The sequence below is a fragment of the Harpia harpyja genome, chromosome Z (assembly GCF_026419915.1).
Source record: "Harpia harpyja isolate bHarHar1 chromosome Z, bHarHar1 primary haplotype, whole genome shotgun sequence".
NCBI classification, from domain to species: domain Eukaryota; kingdom Metazoa; phylum Chordata; class Aves; order Accipitriformes; family Accipitridae; genus Harpia; species Harpia harpyja.
In genome coordinates, this window is record NC_068969.1 from 115577824 (window position 1) to 115598020 (window position 20197).

General features: G+C 46.7%; 1 protein-coding gene across 19 annotated transcripts in view; it reads right to left on the reverse strand.

Moving 5' to 3' along the window:
* TCF4 (transcription factor 4) overlaps positions 1 to 20197 on the reverse strand; it is a 247575-nt gene that overhangs the window by 83096 nt on the left and 144282 nt on the right. For 15 of the 19 annotated variants that reach the window (XM_052775821.1, XM_052775820.1, XM_052775819.1 and 12 more), the window contains 2 exons: positions 14869 to 14998; positions 14349 to 14398 (listed from right to left, as the gene is read on the reverse strand). The exons of 3 other annotated variants lie outside the window; for them this stretch is intronic. In XM_052775821.1, coding sequence (XP_052631781.1) covers positions 14349 to 14398; positions 14869 to 14998 — 180 coding nt within the window. Of the gene's footprint in view, positions 1 to 14348; positions 14399 to 14868; positions 14999 to 15890; positions 16026 to 20197 lie in introns of those variants that run through there. One more of the 19 variants, XM_052775831.1, reaches the window with a different exon arrangement.

Below are 20197 nucleotides of genomic sequence, written 5' to 3' on the forward strand. Positions count from 1 at the left end.
ATCTCGCAACCTGACTGGTTGGACTAAAGACGTCAGGCTGCTGGGTCTTCTGAAACGAAGTATATGATTTTGTGAGTAATTAGGGCCATGCAGTGGTTTCACTGTGTATTTTATATTATATCAGATATGCATATTTTTTATTTATATACAAAATGTGTGCACTTAAAATACACAGCAAACCAACTGTAAACACACACATATTACAGAAGAAATCTCTCACTGAAATGACACGCTTACACTTTCCCATGAACTTTTCCTTTCAGCAATCCTAATTAATACTCAAAAGCACATTTTTGATTATACAAATCCAGATGCTATATTAAAATACATATTTTTGTACCACAGCCGTTCCCAGAAGCCCCTCTCATCCTGCACTGCACAGGCACCGTGCTGAGCCAGAGCCTGACCTGAAGGGGTTACAGCCTGGATGAACAAAGACAGCCAAAAAAAGGCACCCAGAGGTGAAGCCGCTCGCCAGAAGACTCTCTATCAGGTAGGCAGCAAGCTTGGGGAGCAAGGTCCAACTTCCCTGGTGCTGTTTCCTAACACTGTACCATATTCCCATCGACTGCTCAAATTCACACTCAAATGCCTAACACATGTGAGTGCCAACTTCTGCAACAAAATATGGTTATTTGGAAGTCCTCTACAACTGCTTTTGCTTGAAAAGTAGTTAACGTATAGCCAGGTTAAGAAGGAAATCAACTGCTTGCTGATAAATTCAGTGTAGCCTACTCTTGGGATTTTATCAGGAGTCCTGCAGTATTTCCTCTTCTTTTGGGGTTTTATTTTTTTCTAAAGCCTCAGCTTCAAAAATCCTGTAACTACACTAACACCTAGATTTCTTTAAAAATAGCGGGCCCTCATAGCTGTGGACAAAACCTGGAAGTGTGATCAGAAGCACAGCTAAAAGTCGAGACAAACCCAAGAGCCAAACACGAACCCACTGCCTTTACGCGTTCCCAGAAGCCTGCTGAATTTTGTGAACTTGCGTCTCGGGAACCCGAGTCCAGGCTTCTAACGCGTCTCCGGAGGCCGGCCGTCCCTCGCGCCCAGGTGCTGTCCCAGCACGCTGGGAAGGCGACCCGACAGCCCCCGGAGCTCCCTCTGCATCGTGGAGCCCAGCGCGAGGGGCGGCCGCGGGCAGGGGCCGTGCCGTCCCCCCCGAGCGGCTCCCGCCGCAGCACCGACCCCAGCTTCCCTGCCCACCCCCCGCGGGATTCGAGGTGAGGCTCGGCACCACGTTCGTGACGGTTTTGGTAGATAGTATTTTTGCACTTGGAACGTCCTTGATTATTTACTGCAGTAGCCACAGCAGAGAAGCCTTCAGCCATGAATTAAGCGCGGCTCGTTTCTCCAACCTCAATAATAAACCACAAAATGCACCTTGCATTTTAAACTCTTCCTCCAGATATCACAGGCGAGGAAAACCTGAAGTGATGGCTCGTGGCGGAGGCAAAACAGTTCAGGAATAGCCTCTCAAATAACACAACTTGTACTAAAAATTCAGGCGCTGCAGCCCAAAGACCGGCAACGAAGTGGTTAACAGACATATGCTGTATAATTAGGAGATGCATTAATGATTATGAATAGTAAATGACTTGGTGCAAGGAAAAAAATCTAGTCAAAAGGGACATGCACCTATCTTACATGTTTATTAGAAACTGTATATAACTAGAGAATTCTGCTATTAAGAATCCTGCATTATTGGTGTAAATACTTCCAAGGGTACATCAAATTGTAATCTTTCATACGACATCCATCAAACCAGGCTGGAGATTTTGACAAACATTAAACACAGTAAGGAGGCAATTATGTATGCATGATTTAATCTGCAACTAATTAATATGCAAATTTATTCATATGTTAGTTACTAAATTAAAAATGCAAAGAAGCCCTTATGGTGATTCTCAAAATTTTGCACAAACAGAACATTTAAAATATAAGAAAAAATGAAGTTTTTTGGAAACCTGCGGCATACTTTAAATCTTTGGAAACCTGTTGCACGGAGATGGTTCAAAAATATTTACTTAAATACCGGAGAATGATAAAAGGTGCGTTAATTTTATGTCAGAACGTGGTGGCAGAAAGGTTAAACACGAATCTCTGGAAGTCTTAGGAGATGTGCACTAATTATCAAACAAACTGTATTCTAGACCGAACTCCCACAGCCTGCAAAAAAATTCAGGCTCGGCACAAACCGGTCATCTTTCTGGCATTTTGCTCCATTTGTGGACGCGCGTGTGCCGAATCCAAGTCTATTTTAGCACCAGCCGATACCCCCACATCCTCACTCTGCACTTGGAAGCACTCTGACGGTCAGTGACACAAAACCCCACGCTCTGTTTTCACCTGAGTAGGTTTTATGTTTAAGAAATCTTCCGGAAAGATTGAAAATAAGAGGTGTGAGGGAACTAATTGGGTGAAGGCGGACAGAAACTGCCTCTACTTCTTTTCCAGATGCATCTTCAAACAAAAACAAGGATGCAAACAAGAAGCAGACATTTAGAGTATTTCCTGGAGAATTGCTACAGCTATGATTCGGAATAGTTTCTACCCCCTAGTAGGTAAGTAAAGAACAATAATTAAGTATATATTATGCCATTGTTTGCATTTTGAAGGTATCTGTTAAGGCACACGTTTCACGTGCCAGAATTTCCTTGCAGTCGTGTTTCCAGGGAGAGTTCCGTCATATTCTGAGCTCTGTACGTGGCTCTGAGACTAAGCTGGAGCAGTCAGCGCAGCCAAAAAATGAGGCACAGGTCGAAGACAGAGGAAAGCACAGCCAGTACTTCCAGGCCGTTTCCCGGGCCGGTGAACTCTCACCGTTTCCTTCTTTTTTTTGGCCTCCAAAAAAACCAAAGGCCGTCAGCCCCGCCGCCGGCCAGCGCCAGAAGAGGCCGGTGGCATCCGCTGCTCCCGCTCCCACCGCCTGCTTCGGCCACGCCGGCGGCAGCGCGCCCGCGGCCCCTCGCCCGGACCGCCGTCCCCAGCAGCGCCGGTGTGAGCCCCCGGGGTGCCGGGCGTCCCAGGGGGGTCCTGCCCGGGGGACGGGACCCCGAGGGGCCCCGGAGGCCGGCGCGGGTCCTCGCGGGAGCCGCCTCGTCCGCGGGGTGGGACTGCGCGCAGCCCTGCCGCCCCGGTGACGTTGCTCCGTATGGAAGGGGTGAACCCTTCTTCAATTTTCATCGGTACGGTCGTACGAGCGCTTCCTCCTTCTGTGGCTCATTGATGCAGAGCGCTTTTAGGATCAGGAAAGAGCATCCAAAGATCACATTTACTCAATTTAAGGGGAAGAAGTCTAGACCGGAACGGAAAACGGCAGGCAAATCGCTTTGAAAATACGAACCGGCTTGGCTGTACGTATTTAAATCTGCTTTGTTGTGCCTGGATAGGTGATTCTCGATTTTTGTTTAGGCCAGAAACAAATGTAAGGCTTTTAGAAGCTTAAACGTACACATTTATGCATTCATTACACAGTGTTAAATCTAATTTGTTCTTTTTACTGTCACAGGAAGCACATGTTTAAAGCAATCTGTTTCCTCATATGAATGCTTTCCTGTCTGTTTGAAAAAAATTGCAACACACTTTACCCCAAGTAACCAAGAGGTGATCATAAATATCCCTAAATAGCATTAAACAGATATGAAAGACATTAACACTTCCAGAATGCCAAAGTAGTATTAAAAAAAATTCTAACAGATGCTCCTAGGTCAAAAAGTGAAATGTGTGTTTCCTGAAAAAACACTCTCATCAGAATCATAAATGAACTGTGAGCGGAGAAATGAGGTGTTGCAGAGCAAACGAGAGGATCTTTTTGGTTAAGGACTCTCGCACACTATTGCCAAAGTGTGGTTGCAATAAAAGAGCCAAAATTAAAGGCGAGTTTGCTGAAAACCAATATCCTTTGTGCTCCACCAGGTGGCAATGACAACAAGAGAGGGCTGCCGGCTCCGGACCTGCCCCAGCCCAGTCCCGGTCCCGGTCCCAGTCCCGGTCCCAGTCCCGGCCCAGCGCCCGCCACGCCGGGAAGGGCTGGCTCCGCCAAACTGGACTCGGACCAAGCGATTTAACTTTGCCTTGTCACTTCGTGGCTTGCCTTTGGCAGGGAAAAGATGTTCTCATCTGGAAACGCAGTCAAATCGTCTGTAATATGCAAACCTAGCTCAAAATACCCAAGTTACCGCAGCCCCTCGCGCTCCGGAGCGGGGCCACGCGCTCCCCTGCTCGGGGGTCTCGCCGCGGTGCCGGGTGATGCTGTAACACACGACGACTACCGACGGCACGGGTCTTTGAGGCGCCGAAAATATTCAGAAAAGCGGCAAATATGGGAGCCTTTGAGCCTTTTCTTATTTACGGCGTAGCGAGAGGATGGCATTGGTAAAACGCCCGTCGCCGAGCCGTCCGCGCCCTTAAACATTGTGGGTGGGTGGGCGCTGGGTCCGGGAGGGCTCCCGTCCCCGTGGCCCGCTGCGGACCCCCGGGAACCACCCCGGGCACCTGCGTGCGCCTTTGCAGAGCCAGAGATTAAACCCGTCTGCGTTACATCTGTACGCATTAAATATGCGTGAGCGTGTAACATCTCAGAGCATCGGCACGGCTGAAAGGAGCCCTCCCAGGACTTGAGAAAAGGGTGTTCTTGCGGTCTTTCGAGGGATTCCCAGCAGGAGAGTGGGTGACCGCAGCCCAGCAGAAGCTCGGTGGGGAGAGCGAGCAGGGCAGGACAGCCCGTCCCATTCTCCTGGAGGTGCCCGTGGGGCTGAAGCTTTGGCAAGCAAAACGCAACACGCATTTATGGGTCTAAAACCGCGCCGGGGCCGCTGCGGTGTCCCCTCCGCTCGGGCGCTGACTTTGACCGCTTGTTTGGCCTGCCGAAAGGCGCTGTGTGCCATTGAAAATAAAATAACAATAAAAAAACAACCAGCCATTGTAGGCCTCCTAGGTTTTGTGCCAAGAAACTGTCAGGGGAGCTTTGCTATGCATTTAACAACGTTAATAGTTATTGGAGCTCTTTATGCAATTTTTTTTCTATATTTTCGCTATGTTGATTTTTTTGCTCATTTACCGCTTCAGTGTAAAGGCAAAAAATACTTCAGAGCAAAAATTAATGTTCCTTTGATAAAATACAGAGACTGTGTTAACAAATGCACTCCAGTCAGAGTGCAAGCTTATCAATCTTGACGGAGTATCTTCAACTTCCATAGATAACTTCGTCATTAACGTCCTGCTCTCCCCTCTGCACACTGCATCACTCTCCCCACCCTGACCCCACGTCCAATCCGTTCTGAAACGGAAGAGAAACTTAAAGCAAATGAGATCAAATAAATAAATCTCCAGCCCCAGAAGCCATCCTTTCCTAAAACCACATTGGAAAGGCCTGAGACAAGACAGGATTTAAATGCTTATATCTTAAATGCTGAACTGTACTAATCGGAGATCTGAAGGCGCTGCACTGCTTGTAATGAATACAATCTACAGATAATATTTATAGTAAAGCTACAAAATCAAATTGCTGCACAGAGAATTTTTTTTTTAACTTTAAATGCCTTTTCCTAACAATTATCCTCAAGTTCAAAAAGAAAAATTAAGTGCTGAGTTTTGCACTTGTGAAACTCGGCTTACTTCCCAAATGAAAAGAAGAATTACAAATTACATAGCTATACAAAGAAAATGATTGAAGGCGGGACATGAAATCGCCACGTATTTTTACATTTATTTGCTGAATAAAGTGCATTTTCTGACCGATCCTTGGAGAACGGAGTAAACAGGCAGCCGAGATGCGGGGCTCAGCGGGGCGCAGGCAGGACCGGCTCCCCGGCTGCCTGGCCAGGGCTGCAGCAGCTCTTCCAGCTGCAGAGTCACCGCTGGCAAAACCGCACATACCTGGTTTTCCTTTTGTTCTACCGGGAACCTTCCAGTACTGACGCTCAGCATATGCAAGTAGACAGATTAATGAAAAGTTTAAATAAAAAATGTGCATCAAGTTTGGAGGGGACAAAAGACATCAGGCTTAGGCACGCAGGGCATGTTTCATCCCAAAGAACAAACCAAAGTCCCCGTGAGCAGGGTCTGCTCCTCGGGCACCGGCACCATCCTAGCTGTGCAGAGGAATAAACGCTGCGCTGCCTAAAAAGCAATTTTTAAAGAACTGCCTTAAAAATACTGCTGAGTATCTACTGTGTCTCATTTTGCCCTTTTTGCAGGCACTCAGAAATCATCTGGATTTGTTGGCCAAAACCTTGAGTCCATGAAGACTGAGTGCCTTCTGCACTACCTCCAGTACTCTGAAGAGGGAGTCTCTGCTCAAGCTAAACAAAAAACCCCCACTAATCCCACACCTCTGCTACCAGCTGCTAAGAATGGGCCAGAACTATTCAGTACTGGATTGTATTTTTTGGGGAGTCCAAAACAGTTAAACATTTAGACGTGTGTGAATTTTGCAGTACAGGTTTTACCTTTAAATATAACGTACGGCCAAGGCCTAAGAAAAATACACATCGGACCATCCCTTTCTAATTGCTTTTTCATGTTGAAGATATCCCGTGCAATTCATTAAAAACTAAAACCTAAGCCATTTTAATCTGCATTTCCTCTACCTTTCATCTATTTTAAAACACCACCACCACAGCATTTTGTCTGCAAAATGACTTCTTAGTCCTTCAGGAGGGATTTCAGGTACGATTTGCAATAGACGGTCTTTTAACCGATCACCTCACCGCTGTACAGTAGATTTTATCATTTCCTTGGTTTGACTTCATTTGCTCTGTGCTAAAGCTGCATTTCCAAATTTATTTATTTACTTTAAAGCAAAACGCAGAGCTTTGCTCTAACTGAAAAAAAAAGCTGCGTGGACTTTAATCAGGTTCTAATTTTAATATGGAAAAACCCCAAATCATAATGCAGTATGATTTACATGGCTGGCCCGAAGGGTGAGCAGGGATGTTAGCCAGGCTGCTTCCCCTGGGGCCACCAGATGAAGAGGATCTTGTCAACCCGATAACGTGGCGAGCGAGCGTGCGCCAGCCCCATCGCCGGTGGGAGCCCTGGGCAGCGCCCCGGGAAGACGGAATGGGACTTCGGGAGAACGTACGGGCTGCTGGGAGGCAGGGGAAAGCCAAGTACCCTACTGCAAGCGCATTGCAGTGCATTACGCAGGTCCGGTCTCACCTCTGTGGGCTCTCAGACCTCAGAAGTCACTGAATTATACTAAAACATTATGATAAAATTATAATATCAGCTCCTCTATGCCCTCCTCCATCCAGCTCCTACCTCGCTCCCTCTCACTTGACGCAGTTCTTAGCCAGGTCCCAGTGAGCTGCCTCCAAGTTTTCACCCCCATTTTACCCCGCTGCCCTTGGATGCCTATCGCCAAGACGGTCAGTTCTGTCCCAAGGAGGCTTCGCCCCGTGTCGCTGGTCCTCAAAGACCCCCAGACCGGCATCCCCCCACCAGGCAGGCGCCGCACCGCTGCCCCAGTGCCGTTTGGCAGCTGGAGTGCTCCGGCATGTCTCCGGTGGGTGACAACCCACAACCCACCGCTGAACCCCGGCAAGCTCCAAAGCACCCAACAGGTCCAGTGTGGAGAAACGTCCCCAAAGATGCTGGCAGCAGTGACGACCACGGCGTCCCAGGACTGGCCGATTTTCTGATATGGCAGGTGGCACAGGGTAAGATGGGGACACTGTATTTGTTTTGGAAAACTCCCATTTAAGTTGGATGTTTGAAGGGAAATTCATACGGTTGTGTTTTTTTCACTTGAGGTAGGAAGTCTGCAAAGTCTGCACAAAAAGCACAAGCAGTGCTTCCTCACCTCCCAGCAAAATTATCAAGGCTTCTCCCGTGGAAATCAGAATAAAGCTGTGGAAAAACTCCAGGTGGCATCTCAGTAGTATTTCTCTTTTCTTGATTTTTGGAACCAAGCAGGTGTTTCCTTAGGATGTACAACTGAGTCATACATTTCCTTATCTGTCTGGCTAGCAAGGTCAGAGCTGGTGCGCTTGTAAATACACACAACAGCGAGTGCAGATAGATGTCTCCAGTCTAAGAGGGGACACCTTAAATGAAGATGAAGAAAGAGGCTCTTGCCATTAAAACTGAGGCTCAGGAGATTTTACCTGCTGGTTCGTCAACAAAATCAATTAATTTTTCAGTTCCTTTCTTCTCTTTTAACACAACTGAGATGACATTTGACTTCTCCCGCTCCTTATTCTGGCTGTAACATCCTCCCCACAAGAACTCTCTCAGGATCTACATTTAAAATAATGTGCGATGACTGTCCAAGCTGTGATGGCAATCCTGCTCCTTGGTGCAGCCCAGCTCCTACTGCCAGACCCGGTTCCTTCACCCCGAGCCCACTCGCATTTATTTGACGAACAAAGGGCGAAGGGCGTGTGGCGGGCAGAGACGAAGCCCCTGGCAGAGGAGGGAGCTGAGCCCCAAGCCCCATTCCCTAGCAGGAGGTCACCCGTCTTCCCCAAGGGCTCCTACAGACACAGCTTCCAAGGAGACGGTTCAACCTGAGGAGCCATCACCTCCTCCTCTTTCTTCCATTTTTAAGCCTTTTATTTATTTTAAAGCTGTTGGTTCTCTTAAGAGTGAATTAACCTTGGAAACCAGAAAGACGTGACCGCGACCGCTGGCTGAAGCCATGGTCTCTGTCGCACGGAACGGCTATGCCAGGGCTGCTCTTACAGCCATGGCTTTGGCTCTTTCCATTTCACTGCAGCCGGTCCCGGGGATGGGGGATGCTCGGGGACGCTCGGGGACGCTCCACCTCTGCTCAAGGAGACATGAGGAACCAAGCATGGGGTGGAACACCTCCGTGGGGGTCCCAGCAGGGGACCGCCAGGAAAGCCATCCTTTGGGGAAGCCCGGACCCCCCAAACATCACCCTCGCTGCTGCCCCCACGGTGGCCGGCACGCAGGATTCAGGGAATACAGCTCAATACAGCTGGATGTAAACTGTGAAACAAGGACTGCATCATAGCCCGCTCAGGGTTTACTATCAGCAGGGTGCAAGCTGGAGTAACTCCGCCACCATCCTCCCGTTTCGCTAGATAGCGAGTGGACCTCTTACTATAATGCGAACCCCCCACCCTTAAAGCGTCCCCAAACCAGCTCTGCGTTAGCGCTGCTGTGCAGCGGTGGCAATGGAGCTATGGCAGCAAAACCCGTGGTTTGTGATTGCGACTTCTCTCCAGACCACGTGGTTACATCGCTGAGCTCCTTTAGGTGCTCCTGCGGCAGACGAAGCAGACTGCAGAGGCTGATCCCACCAGGCTGCTCAACTGTGGGTGCTGCTGACACCCTCCAGCTCTAGGACATGGGGACAAGCCCGCAGCTCACGCCAGCACCTCTGACTCCGCACCGAGCAGCACTGGCCCACAGAGCACGGCGTTTCTGATCCTGCCTGGGGAGGGGCTGCATTTATCGGCACGGGTTGAGAGCCTGAACACCTCTCTCCAGGGGCAGCGCAGGATGTGGGATTTCAGTTTGGGTTACAGCTCCCGGGTCTGCCATAAACGGGGATCAGACAACTGCAACCATCCACTCTTCCCGTGGAGCTAAGGGAGCTGGAGGCCTTGGTGCAGTTGTAAAGGAAAAGAGTGTCCACGGAGAAGGAAAATGGAAAATGAATATATTGTGCCACAACGACTGTACTCAACAGCACATCTACTAGATGATAATCATACCAAAAGAAAAAGCACTGGTGATGGAAGAAATGCATGAGCTGAGCAATTTATTACATCCAGGCACGCTACTGGAAAGCTCGGCCACAAAGAATAGCAACTTGAGATGCAGAAAGCCTGCAGACGGTCCTTGCTGGGCTCACGCACCCATCCTCATTCTCAGAGGGGAAAAGCCTGCCTTGGCCACGCAAGGGGCTCAAAGGCAATGTCACCACTTGTGCTCCTCTGAGCTGCTCCCGCCTCAGTCTCAGTAAGCCCTCCTTCTGCTGAAGCATGCAATCCTGCTCCAAGAAAGCCAATGAAGCACTCGTACCGTGCATCATAAGCTCTCTGTGAGGGCTTCACTTCTGAGCTTTCTTTTTGTCCTCAATACATTGCTTTGCATTACAGGTGCTACATGTTGGAAATCAACACCTGGGTGGACACACTTTCCTGCCGCAGTGCCACTGTGGTGGACTTCCTGAAGTCAGAATGATACAAGTTCCTGTAAAAACACCTCTCAAACATCACCTCTACAACCTAAGCCCTTCCCTCTTTGCTCACTTTTGCCCCTGAAGACTTCCCATTCCATACCCCGTTCCTTCACAGACGCTTCCAACGGTACATACCAGCACAGCTTGCTCGTTCCTATCTCTTACTGGTCAAGATAAGAGAGGCAGAAAATGTCACATCACTTGGCAAACACTTAATGTAAAAGGTCAGATGTGATTAAACCATCAGCAGCCAAAATGGATGAAGGCTTCAGGTTAAAGATTAAAAGAACAGCAAAGCCTTAGGATGAAGTTGAGGGTGAGGAGGTGATCGTACAGAGGAGCCACCTGGATTGCACCATGCACCAGCCTGGGTACAAAACATTACCATGTCATAGCTCAGTAAAGGCATGTGGGCACTCGAACAAGGAAATCAAGTTTTAACAGAAAAAATCTAGTTTTTCCCAATATAGTCATGCCTGTATCTCATCTCCAGTTGGCTCAATCCAAAATACCCTGACCCTCACTGCACAGCTCGAGTGGGAGCAGAGCTCCCCAGGCTCTTGACTGAAGGCAGAAACTCCAGTATGGAATGGTCCCAGTAAAACCCCTTGCCCCAGAGAGACTATATAGGGTCTGTAGGTCCAAGGAAGTACGTTACGTTCCATCACATCATGGACAGGAGCCCAGGATACGGCGAGGCCATGTGTGCGCACGGAGCAGGCAGAGCCGGGGGGACCCGGCCCCCCGCCCCGCTGCCTGCAAAGGCCGATCACGCTGGGGTGGGCAGACACGTTCAGGTTACGACGCCTGAAATTAGTGTGAACTCCTGAAACCCCAGAGGCGGGCGAAGCTCCGCGCGGGAGGCTGTGAGCACGCTGGGAAAGCCAATCCCAGCCCGCGCCACGGAAGAGCACCCCGAGTCCCCGCAGCGGTCGGGCGGGCACCAGGGCCGGTCTGGTGGGGGACGCAGCGCGCCCCAGCTCACATCTTCGCTCAGGCCAAGCTTCTGGAGTTCAACACTCCGGTTCCAGCTCAGCTCCGCGTCCGTCTCCAGCTTCTTGCTGCTGCGACGAGCTGCGGCTGAGACCGGCCGCAGGGCTCCAGCACGGGCAGGACGGTCACAGCCTGGCCGGGGCCGCCCCTCCCCGCACCCGGGGAGTCTCGCCTTCCCCACTTGGTTCCCACCTGCATTGGTTTTTAAACTCTGAGTGTTTCCATCGTTTAATTTACTTTGTTTTCCAAACTTGTAGCCATTTCTTATAATAAAGGGGAGCTGATACAACATATTTATTACCATTTATCATTGAAATTTTTGTAGGACTACTTATGAATTAATCAACAATTACTGCTTGCACAAACGCTGCTGCATTAATCTCCATAGCCACTGCATAAATCACATTGAGAACAAGTTAATATACATATTTTAAGAGAAATACAGCTATATTTCCACCCTATCAACTAAGTGTATTATAATCTAGTTAGTCAACTTATAAACGCATATACTTCATTCAGCATCATAAATCCTGGCAGTTCAGTGTGACACAATCCATAACCTAAATATAATCTGACCTTTTATAAGATATTTGTTCTGTTTGAGACACCTAGGTGCTCTTTCTAAAGCAGTATTATTCCAAATGAAATGTATGATTCACGATATATGAAGACAACAAGACGCAAATACCTATCTGTATGATCACTTAAAAAAGGCCGTATCTCCTTCAGAACCATACTATTCTTGTATTCACATTACTGGACTTGTATTTTAATTTACTTATTCCTGGAGGATAGAGCTGGGGGTGATTAAAATACTCAAGAATACCGTTTTATATTTTATTTTCTCATAAATTGTACAGCTCATTGAAATAATTTGAAGTATTTAAAGTGCATATTCTACTTTGAGATAATTTCACTTAAAAATAAAAATACTGTTAAAATAGTTGAGAATACTGAGCTGTAGAAGTATTTCCATCCTGTACAACCACTGTATTCACAAAAAACTAAAGGAAGCACACATTTGAGTCTAATCTGCGACAAACATAAATTGCCTTTCATTCTTTCGAAGCAAGGAGCAATCCATAAAAAACTTTTGCAGCAGTTATAAACCCCTGCACGCTGACATTTCCAACAGAAACGCTGCCACTTTTCCCCGCGCAGGGAGGGCAGATAGCAGGTACCATTTTACTGAAAGCACCTTTTGTAACATGGATGCAAAAATATCCCTGCAAATGTCCTGAGATGGTCACCCGTCTACAGAGCAGTATTTTAAAACATAAAAAACGCAGGTTTGGGGCGGGTTTTGGGTTTTTTTGTCCCCTGCAAATGACTAAACAGAAGCCCAGCACAATTCCTGAGCTATCACAACTAACTGCCGAAGTCGCTGCCGGCTGGTGCCGGGAGCATGCAGAACAGGGCGCCGCATCCTGCAGCGCGGTGCCTCGCAGCGTGCCGGTGGCTCTGTGTTACCCCTACTACGCGCAGCCTTGCCTCCGACTATAAAGAGCTGGGAGGGATATATCATGTGAAGTTGTCAGAAAAACTATTAAAAGCTAAAGTTTCGTCTAAATTAAATCCACCTCTAACTTCAAGCATAATAGTACTCGTAAAAAGCTTTGGGGAGGATATTAGCTATTGCTGTAAAGGAGTCCAATAAAAACCCAAACCAAAAAACACATAGTGAAATAAATTTAAAAGACACGTGCGGGAACTTATTTTTAATTAAAAAAAAATAGTATTATTACTTCACCGGAAACTTGCATTTGAGAATTTCCATATTTCAGCAACTTACAAAAAAGACTTATGTTTCCATTTGTTTAATGTTATAAAGATTACGGCAATCCGTGCAATTAAATTAGGATGCTCGTATGTGTTTTTCTCTTTCAGATTAAAATTGTGTTATTTATAAAGTGACCAGTAATGAAACTACTGTTTAGCACAGTCACTGCAATAACTGAAGCTTTAAAAGTATGCTAGTTTGCAAACTGCAAATTTACGTGGATTTATGGCAAAAACATAAAACCCATCTGAGATTAACATGCCAATTTGTTATATATTCTGCAAGATTGATTGCCACTCAGCTCCTCCTAATAACCAGATTTAGAGATAAAACAAATAGAGTTATCAGGTATGAAAGGGAAGCTCCCCCCTCTTGAGTGATTTGTTTTCTGTTTGCAGATATTGATACGAAAATATGTATTATGTATTTTTAAAGCAATGGCAGAGAAAAAATTGGAATAAAAATACTAGGATAAAATGCACTCTTTAGCCATACTACTCTTCATGCTGTATTTACTGAAACGTCGTATAATTTCTTTTAAAACAGCTATTTTCTACATGTTTTAATGGATTTAAAAGTAAATGCTCTCAAAAGATGTAATGCACCTTGGTACAGCTTTTTCAGGAAAAAAACCAGAACGATTTTACACAAAGATGAAAAAATGAAAATTAATAGAATCATTAGTTGGATCACGAAACAAAGGACTTCACCACACCAAAGAGAAACACCAACTTCTGACTGCACGATGGGAAGATTTCACGATAAATGCTGAAAAGCGTGCCCGGTGTAGCTGGATGGCATCCGTAACCCTCCTTACAAAGAGGTATCAGGGATATTCTCTAAAACATCAGGCAAAAACCTGGGTAATTACCAGCTCTGTCGTTATTGCTTGAGCAACCCACAATGCCTCTGGCAGCAGCTGGATCCCAGCGGTTGACACCTGGGCTCACCCCCAGCCAGCTTCTGCCGCAGGTACCACAGCTCAGAGACCTCACGTGAAAATGAAGCCGTTTGCCCCGCATCCCGGGCTGAGACCCACGGAAATTCCTCATAAATCCTCTCCGCGCATCTCTTTGAGCATGCAAAGCCATAAATCATCAGCAGCCCGACAAAAAAGCTAACCAGCACGTGGAAGGGATGCTCGCCCTGCGCAGGTACGCGCCGCCCGCGCCCGCGGCAGCTCTTCGGCGTCCGCCGCTGAAAATCCACATGGGCAACACACGCTCGTCCCCACCGTGCAATTAATCACTTCCAAGTCGGGACAAGCGGTGAGATTTTTTAACTCTCCTTACCTTGTCCTCTGCCTTTAGCGCCAAGCGCTCTGCGAGCCCGGGAGCGGGTTCGTTTCTATCTGCCTGCAACCGAACAAAGCCACCGCGATCGCAAGCAAGCGAGCAGACGAGCGGTACTTACTGAAGATGGCAAACCTGGAGGAACTTTTCGAACTTTCTTTGTTTGTACTTCTGTAAAAAGACAAAACGGTGTCTTCGTAAGACAGGCGCTTTTTTTTTTTTTTTTTTTTTTTTTTTTGTGCACAGATATTTTCTAAGAGAGCCAGCTGCTAGTCGCCCTGCCCGCCGTCTCACGCCAGGCTTCCAGCAGTTTTGGTAACACCGAGTGGATGCCACCGCTCTTATGTCCAACAGCAAAATGCTGGAAAATTGTTCATATTTTGATCTCGAGTGTTAGGGCCTTTGTTTTTGCCTTACACGGATTTGCTTTGAAAACGCGATTTTTTAAGGCTCCTTGCGTGCTCAACAAAGAGGACAGAGAGGAACAATCAGCTAACGTTAACTAAACCCCTCCGAGAGTCCTGGCGGCGTACACATACGCTCTGCCACTTATTGTATTTATTTCAAAGTATTGCTAAACAGGACGAAACTCCAATTATTTGTTGAAATGGAAAAAAAAGGTTGAACACAAAGTCACTCACCCATAGAGGTGCTGTGGAGAGGCCTCCGCCGGGGGTTATTGCTAGAATACTGATAGTACTGGGAGCCAGGCTTAGTGGGGGAGAGCGCTCCTGGGTTGCCAATATCCATGTCACCTCCAAGGAGACTTTGCTAAAAGATTAAAAATATATATGTGTGTGCGTGTGCATGTTAAATCCGACTTTCCTCATCATTAGCTATTTCTCATTCCTAAAAATAACACAGCAAAGAAACCTTCATAAGCAACCGAAACATGGAAACAAGAACCTGCCAAATCTTTAAAGGAGACATTACAAAAATTTCCAGTTGAGCCTCTCTTCCTTTACTTGGAAAACACAAAGTAATTAATTTAAAATACGATTATTTACATTTAAAGGAGACTTATTGCCTACTTATTCAAATGCAATCAGTGTTTTAAAAACTTTTGGAGCTCTGTTAATATATTTGAAGGTAATTTAGTTTCTTCACTGCAAACAAGACAGTTAACTGCACGGATTTAACAATAATAAAACTTAAAAAAAAAAAAAAATCCTGCTGTTGATAGAGCGGTTGGTTCAGTGTGCATGAAACAGCTTCATTGTCTATCCCCGTGCAAGGAAAAATTCATATCTGTGAATTAAATATATCAGGTTTTGCAATATAAAAATCTGCACAGCAGGCTGTACATAATATGTGATTAAAACGTGAAAATGAAATTATACATTATTAATATTTTTTGCAATGCTATCAGAAAAAAAAGCACCTCAGAAAACCAAAAACAATTAACGCTATTGTATAGCAGCAGCAGTAGCAGCAGCAAAGGACTTTCAATATATCCATTTTATGCCTGTACCATTAACTAACAAGACGCATCCCAGTAAACGCAACGTTTTCTCAGCTACAAAAGGACTATGGTTTCTATGAAACAACAGAAAACATTATCTGACCCACACTATAAGAAAAATTATAAATCTTTAAGAGACTATGACAGAAGAACAATTTCCTGAGTAATGTTCTATTTGCTATAAACTACGTTGAAACTTACCCATAATATATAAATCCCCTGATTATACTCTGCATTGAACACATTGTTCTTTTAATTATTCTGATACGCAATATAACAGGTGTAGATACTACCATTTATATTAAGAACAAATTTACCATTTAATAAAGAAATTTTAAAATTAAGTACCAAAAATCTAACTTTATCGTTACTTGTAATCAACTTTTACTGACTGAACTAATTACTGTACTTGATAAAGTACAGAATGTGTTTTCCCTAATCTAAATTCTAATCACCATGTCACTCACAACAGACTTAGTAATGCTTCACTAACACACTATTCACATGCAAAATACTCTAAATAGGCCAATTATGACTCTGCCCCTGTTCCCTGGTTAACCCGCTGAGAACTGAAAAATTTCACAAGGCAGTCACCAACTAAAACAAAGGCTCCTTGTTTTAAATTAAGACAGTCTTTTTGATTCCTAAATAGCTCAACAAAGTGGCATGTCTTCTGCTGAAAGCAGTTGGTCAAATATGACCCATGAGCTGGAAAATCAGAAATTAAAACATCCTTACTCCTTGACTATACTTCTAAAAACATTTAAAGATAACTTTTGATTCTAGAAAACTATATTCCTCTTTTTCCCAGAGAGACTAAATGAGACTCGCTGACGAGGGATGGACAAATGGGCTCTGACTGATTGGGGCTGAAACCCTTTCTTGGTGTGCAGCCTAGCATCTGCCTTTACAGACCCCTCCGAGAGCGTAAAAATATAAAAATGCCAGTCAGAAGGCACTTTTTGCTAATATCTTTACGTTCAGCTAATGTCTAATATACACCTGCAATGACTATGCTCCTTTTAATAAACAACACCTGCACCGGCAAAAATGGTTGCAAGTCTATTGCATAATGGTAGAGAAACATATGCAAAAACTCTCCGAAAAAAAGGGTTATCGATTCATTGTGAATATCCTCTGAAAATAAATGTAATTTTATTGAATGTCTCGGAGCATTTCAGAATGAAACAGCGCTAACCACAGAAATTCTCTTCAGTCATATATTTTTATCACGTATACGTTTTAACATAAAGACAGACCTGCTAAATCTGTGCATGGTTTATCCATATGTCGGGTAGTCTGAAAGACTTAGAGCCATCAGCTGTATAAATTCCTATACCAAGCCTACTACATTTCATTTGACTTAAAAAAAACCAACGTAGATAAGACAGCGTTTGCAAACTATTTTAGATTAAACAAGATTCACTTTAGGAGCATAAAACATACACAGACCCTATGTTGTTTTTGTTTTTTCGCCCAAACATTTTTCTCTATAAGAAGATGCAGAGGTTTCTACAGAAAAAGGCCCCCAAACTCGCCTTACTCTATTAGAAGGGAGCACACGTGCGGGTCTCGAAGGCTGCGCGCCTCTTGTTCGGCGAGCGGCCGGACGCTTCTCTGGGCCACCGGTTGCACCTTCTCCGGTCGGTTCGTTCCCCCGACCTAACAGGTAGCTGCTGGCGTCGGGCCGACGTTCGCCACCGCCGCCTCCAGACCTGCCGCCCAGGAACGCGGGCGGGCGCCCGGGCTGGCGGTCCCCGGGCCCGGCGCTGTCCCTGGGGCTCGCTGTGCCGGCGGGGGTCCCCCCACCCCAGGGTCGGGGTCCCCGCTGCTGGGGCAGGCGGGGACCCAGGCTGCAGCCCCGTGCGCAAAGCGCGCTCCCCAGTAACGCTCTAGCAACAACTCGCGTCCGAGTGCTACGTTACAAACGGCATTTTCTACGGCAAAGATTGATTTTTTTTTTTTTTTTTTTAAAAAACACATCTCAAAAATTTTCACCGCAACTGTCAGGGCCTCGTTTCTTCACTCTCTTGAAGAAAAAACCCATGAACAAACAACCCAACCAGAGAAAAGCTCCCTCCTTTGTCTGCTATGGGACAGAGACATTCTTACAAGGTAAAAAAGAGGTGGGCTTCTGCATTAAGGGGCCCTCGCCGAGCACTCCGGCGAGGAAAACCAAGGTAAAAACATATATGTACTTATTCCGAGATGCTTGTAAAAGGAACAATGGGCATTTATTACTGTTCAGCCTACATGTCACACTGCTAATGGCCTGCAACAAAGAGAGAGATAAAACGTTTACAAACCACAATGCCATCGATTACACAGCCTTTGGAGCTCGCTTTTGCTCCAAATTGGATCTTAGAAACGCAATGAATTATTAGGCATCAAAGTTAATATTTACCGCTAAGAAATGATGAGCTTAAAAGCCAAGTGTTACATTTGTCAAACTCCTCTCCGGTCTTTCGCTAGGGGTTTAATGTGCGTATACGTTCTGTACCCTGGGAGCGGGTTATCTTTGGGTGCGAGCAGGACAGCAGGCAGGACGCAAGACGGGGCGAATCTTTGAGCTCATCTGTATAAATCCTGCAGGCATATTCTTGCATTATAGCACCTACTGTCCTCGCAGACCCATGCGGTTTGCAGTTTATTTGTTTCATAATAAACAAAGCTAATAATACATTGAATTTGCCAGTTGAACGTTAAGAGTTTGAGCTAAAAACAATCACAGAAGAAAAAAAAAAGGCAACAGAGTAAAATCCATTCTCCCATTGAGCCACGCAGCTGTATTTTTTATCAATTGCAATGTTTTTGCTTTCCTCATTGTTACACACAATCCTGTCCTCTTTCTAGCAATTTGTAAAAGAAGTCACCGACTAGTGAATCCTGCCTCCAAAATTTGAATAACTAGACAAAGAATTAAAGCTGGGTAGGGAGAAAATATGCACGTACTATGACAAAGTAATATCCATATGGATATGATATTACCCCTCCTGGAAAAAACAAACGTCGTTTCCATTGCAAACCTGAAGTTTTGCTTTTCAGATGAAAATCATGTGAATTTCACCTAAATATTTGTTTCAGACCTAACAGGCAGGAAATACGTTTACAAAAAGATACTTTGTTTTTCCTTTGTTACAGAAACAGGCGAGATTAGAGCCCGAGTGCTGCATTTTGCTAATAGAACGTTAATTCAGATTAAAGGAAAACGGCCTTGAAGCCTGTAATCCGAAAGCCTCTGAAAACACCGATCAGGGAAAAATACCTCAGAAATGGCCTTTTTTTTTTTTTTTTCTGACAACCTGGATATTTTTTTTTTTTTTGACATCTTCATGCTACACCGTGATCCAGAATCAAACACAACATCATGGGGACGTTGCAGGCAAGAGAAAAACGGGCTTAGATGAAAACAGATTAAGCTCCCTTTCTGAACGATTGCCAAACGCTTGTGGGTCGCGCTCACGTTCGAGCGTTCCTGCGCGCACAGCTGCAGTCCCGCGCGCCGCTCCCAACCCGCGCGACGTATAGCGACCGCGGGACATATGTTCCCCTCGCCAAAAGCCTCGCAGAAGCATCGCGCTGGCACGATGGGAGGCGAACCGCCGCGTCGCGTGCGGCTGCCCCCCCCCCCCCGGTTTCTCTCCTGGCCGGAGCGGTCCAGAGGCTTCTCCCCCTCGAGCGGGAGAGGGTGAGGAGCGGGGATGAAGGCTGAGACCGCCGGGGTCCTCGGCACCTGCAGGCAGCCCTCGGTCCTCGTGCCAGGCGGAGCGGGGACACCCACCCGGCGGACGGCAGAGCGGCGAGCCCGTTCCCACCGCTGCCCACGGACGCGTCGGCACGCTCCGAGGTGCCGCGGGGCAGAGCTGGGAGCCGCTGCGAAGGCGGGCACGTCTACGTGTTTTACGCTGCTTTATCAGTTAGCTTGCCCAAGGTGTATCCTTTAAAAGCAATAAACTTCACGTGTAGGACGAGAATTCACGCACTTTACCTAAAAAACAGAGCGCCCCGCTATTTTTCACGACGCTGCTCCGTTTCCTAAATTGAAATCCTTTACACTTTATAAAGACCAAAGCTCGTTCGCTGGCTTTATTCGCATTTAGGCCTTCCCGGCTCTCCCTGCGAGCGCCGCTTCTCTGCATTGTTCCCTCTGCTCCGGCACCGACGTCTCCGTGGGCCGGGAAAGTAGGTCAGGGAGGCAGCGGTCCCGCGGCCCCCGCACCTCCCCGGGGAGCCCCCGGCCGGCACCGAGCTCCGGCGCAGGCAGGCGGGCACGCAGCCCCGCAGCTCCCGCTCTTGCTGGGGTTACCCACCCAGCGGGGGGCTGCCGCCCAACTTCGTTACGGGGTTTTTCCCAGAAAAAAAGAGCAGAAAGGCAGGTGTACCGTGACCTTCCTCAACGCTGAAAACCTAACGTGTGCCGTGCAGGTACCCAACACGGTAATGTGGGATGCTGGACCTAAAACGCTAGGCTCTTCCGTGCTCGGCAGCGACTGGCGTTCTCCTGCCAA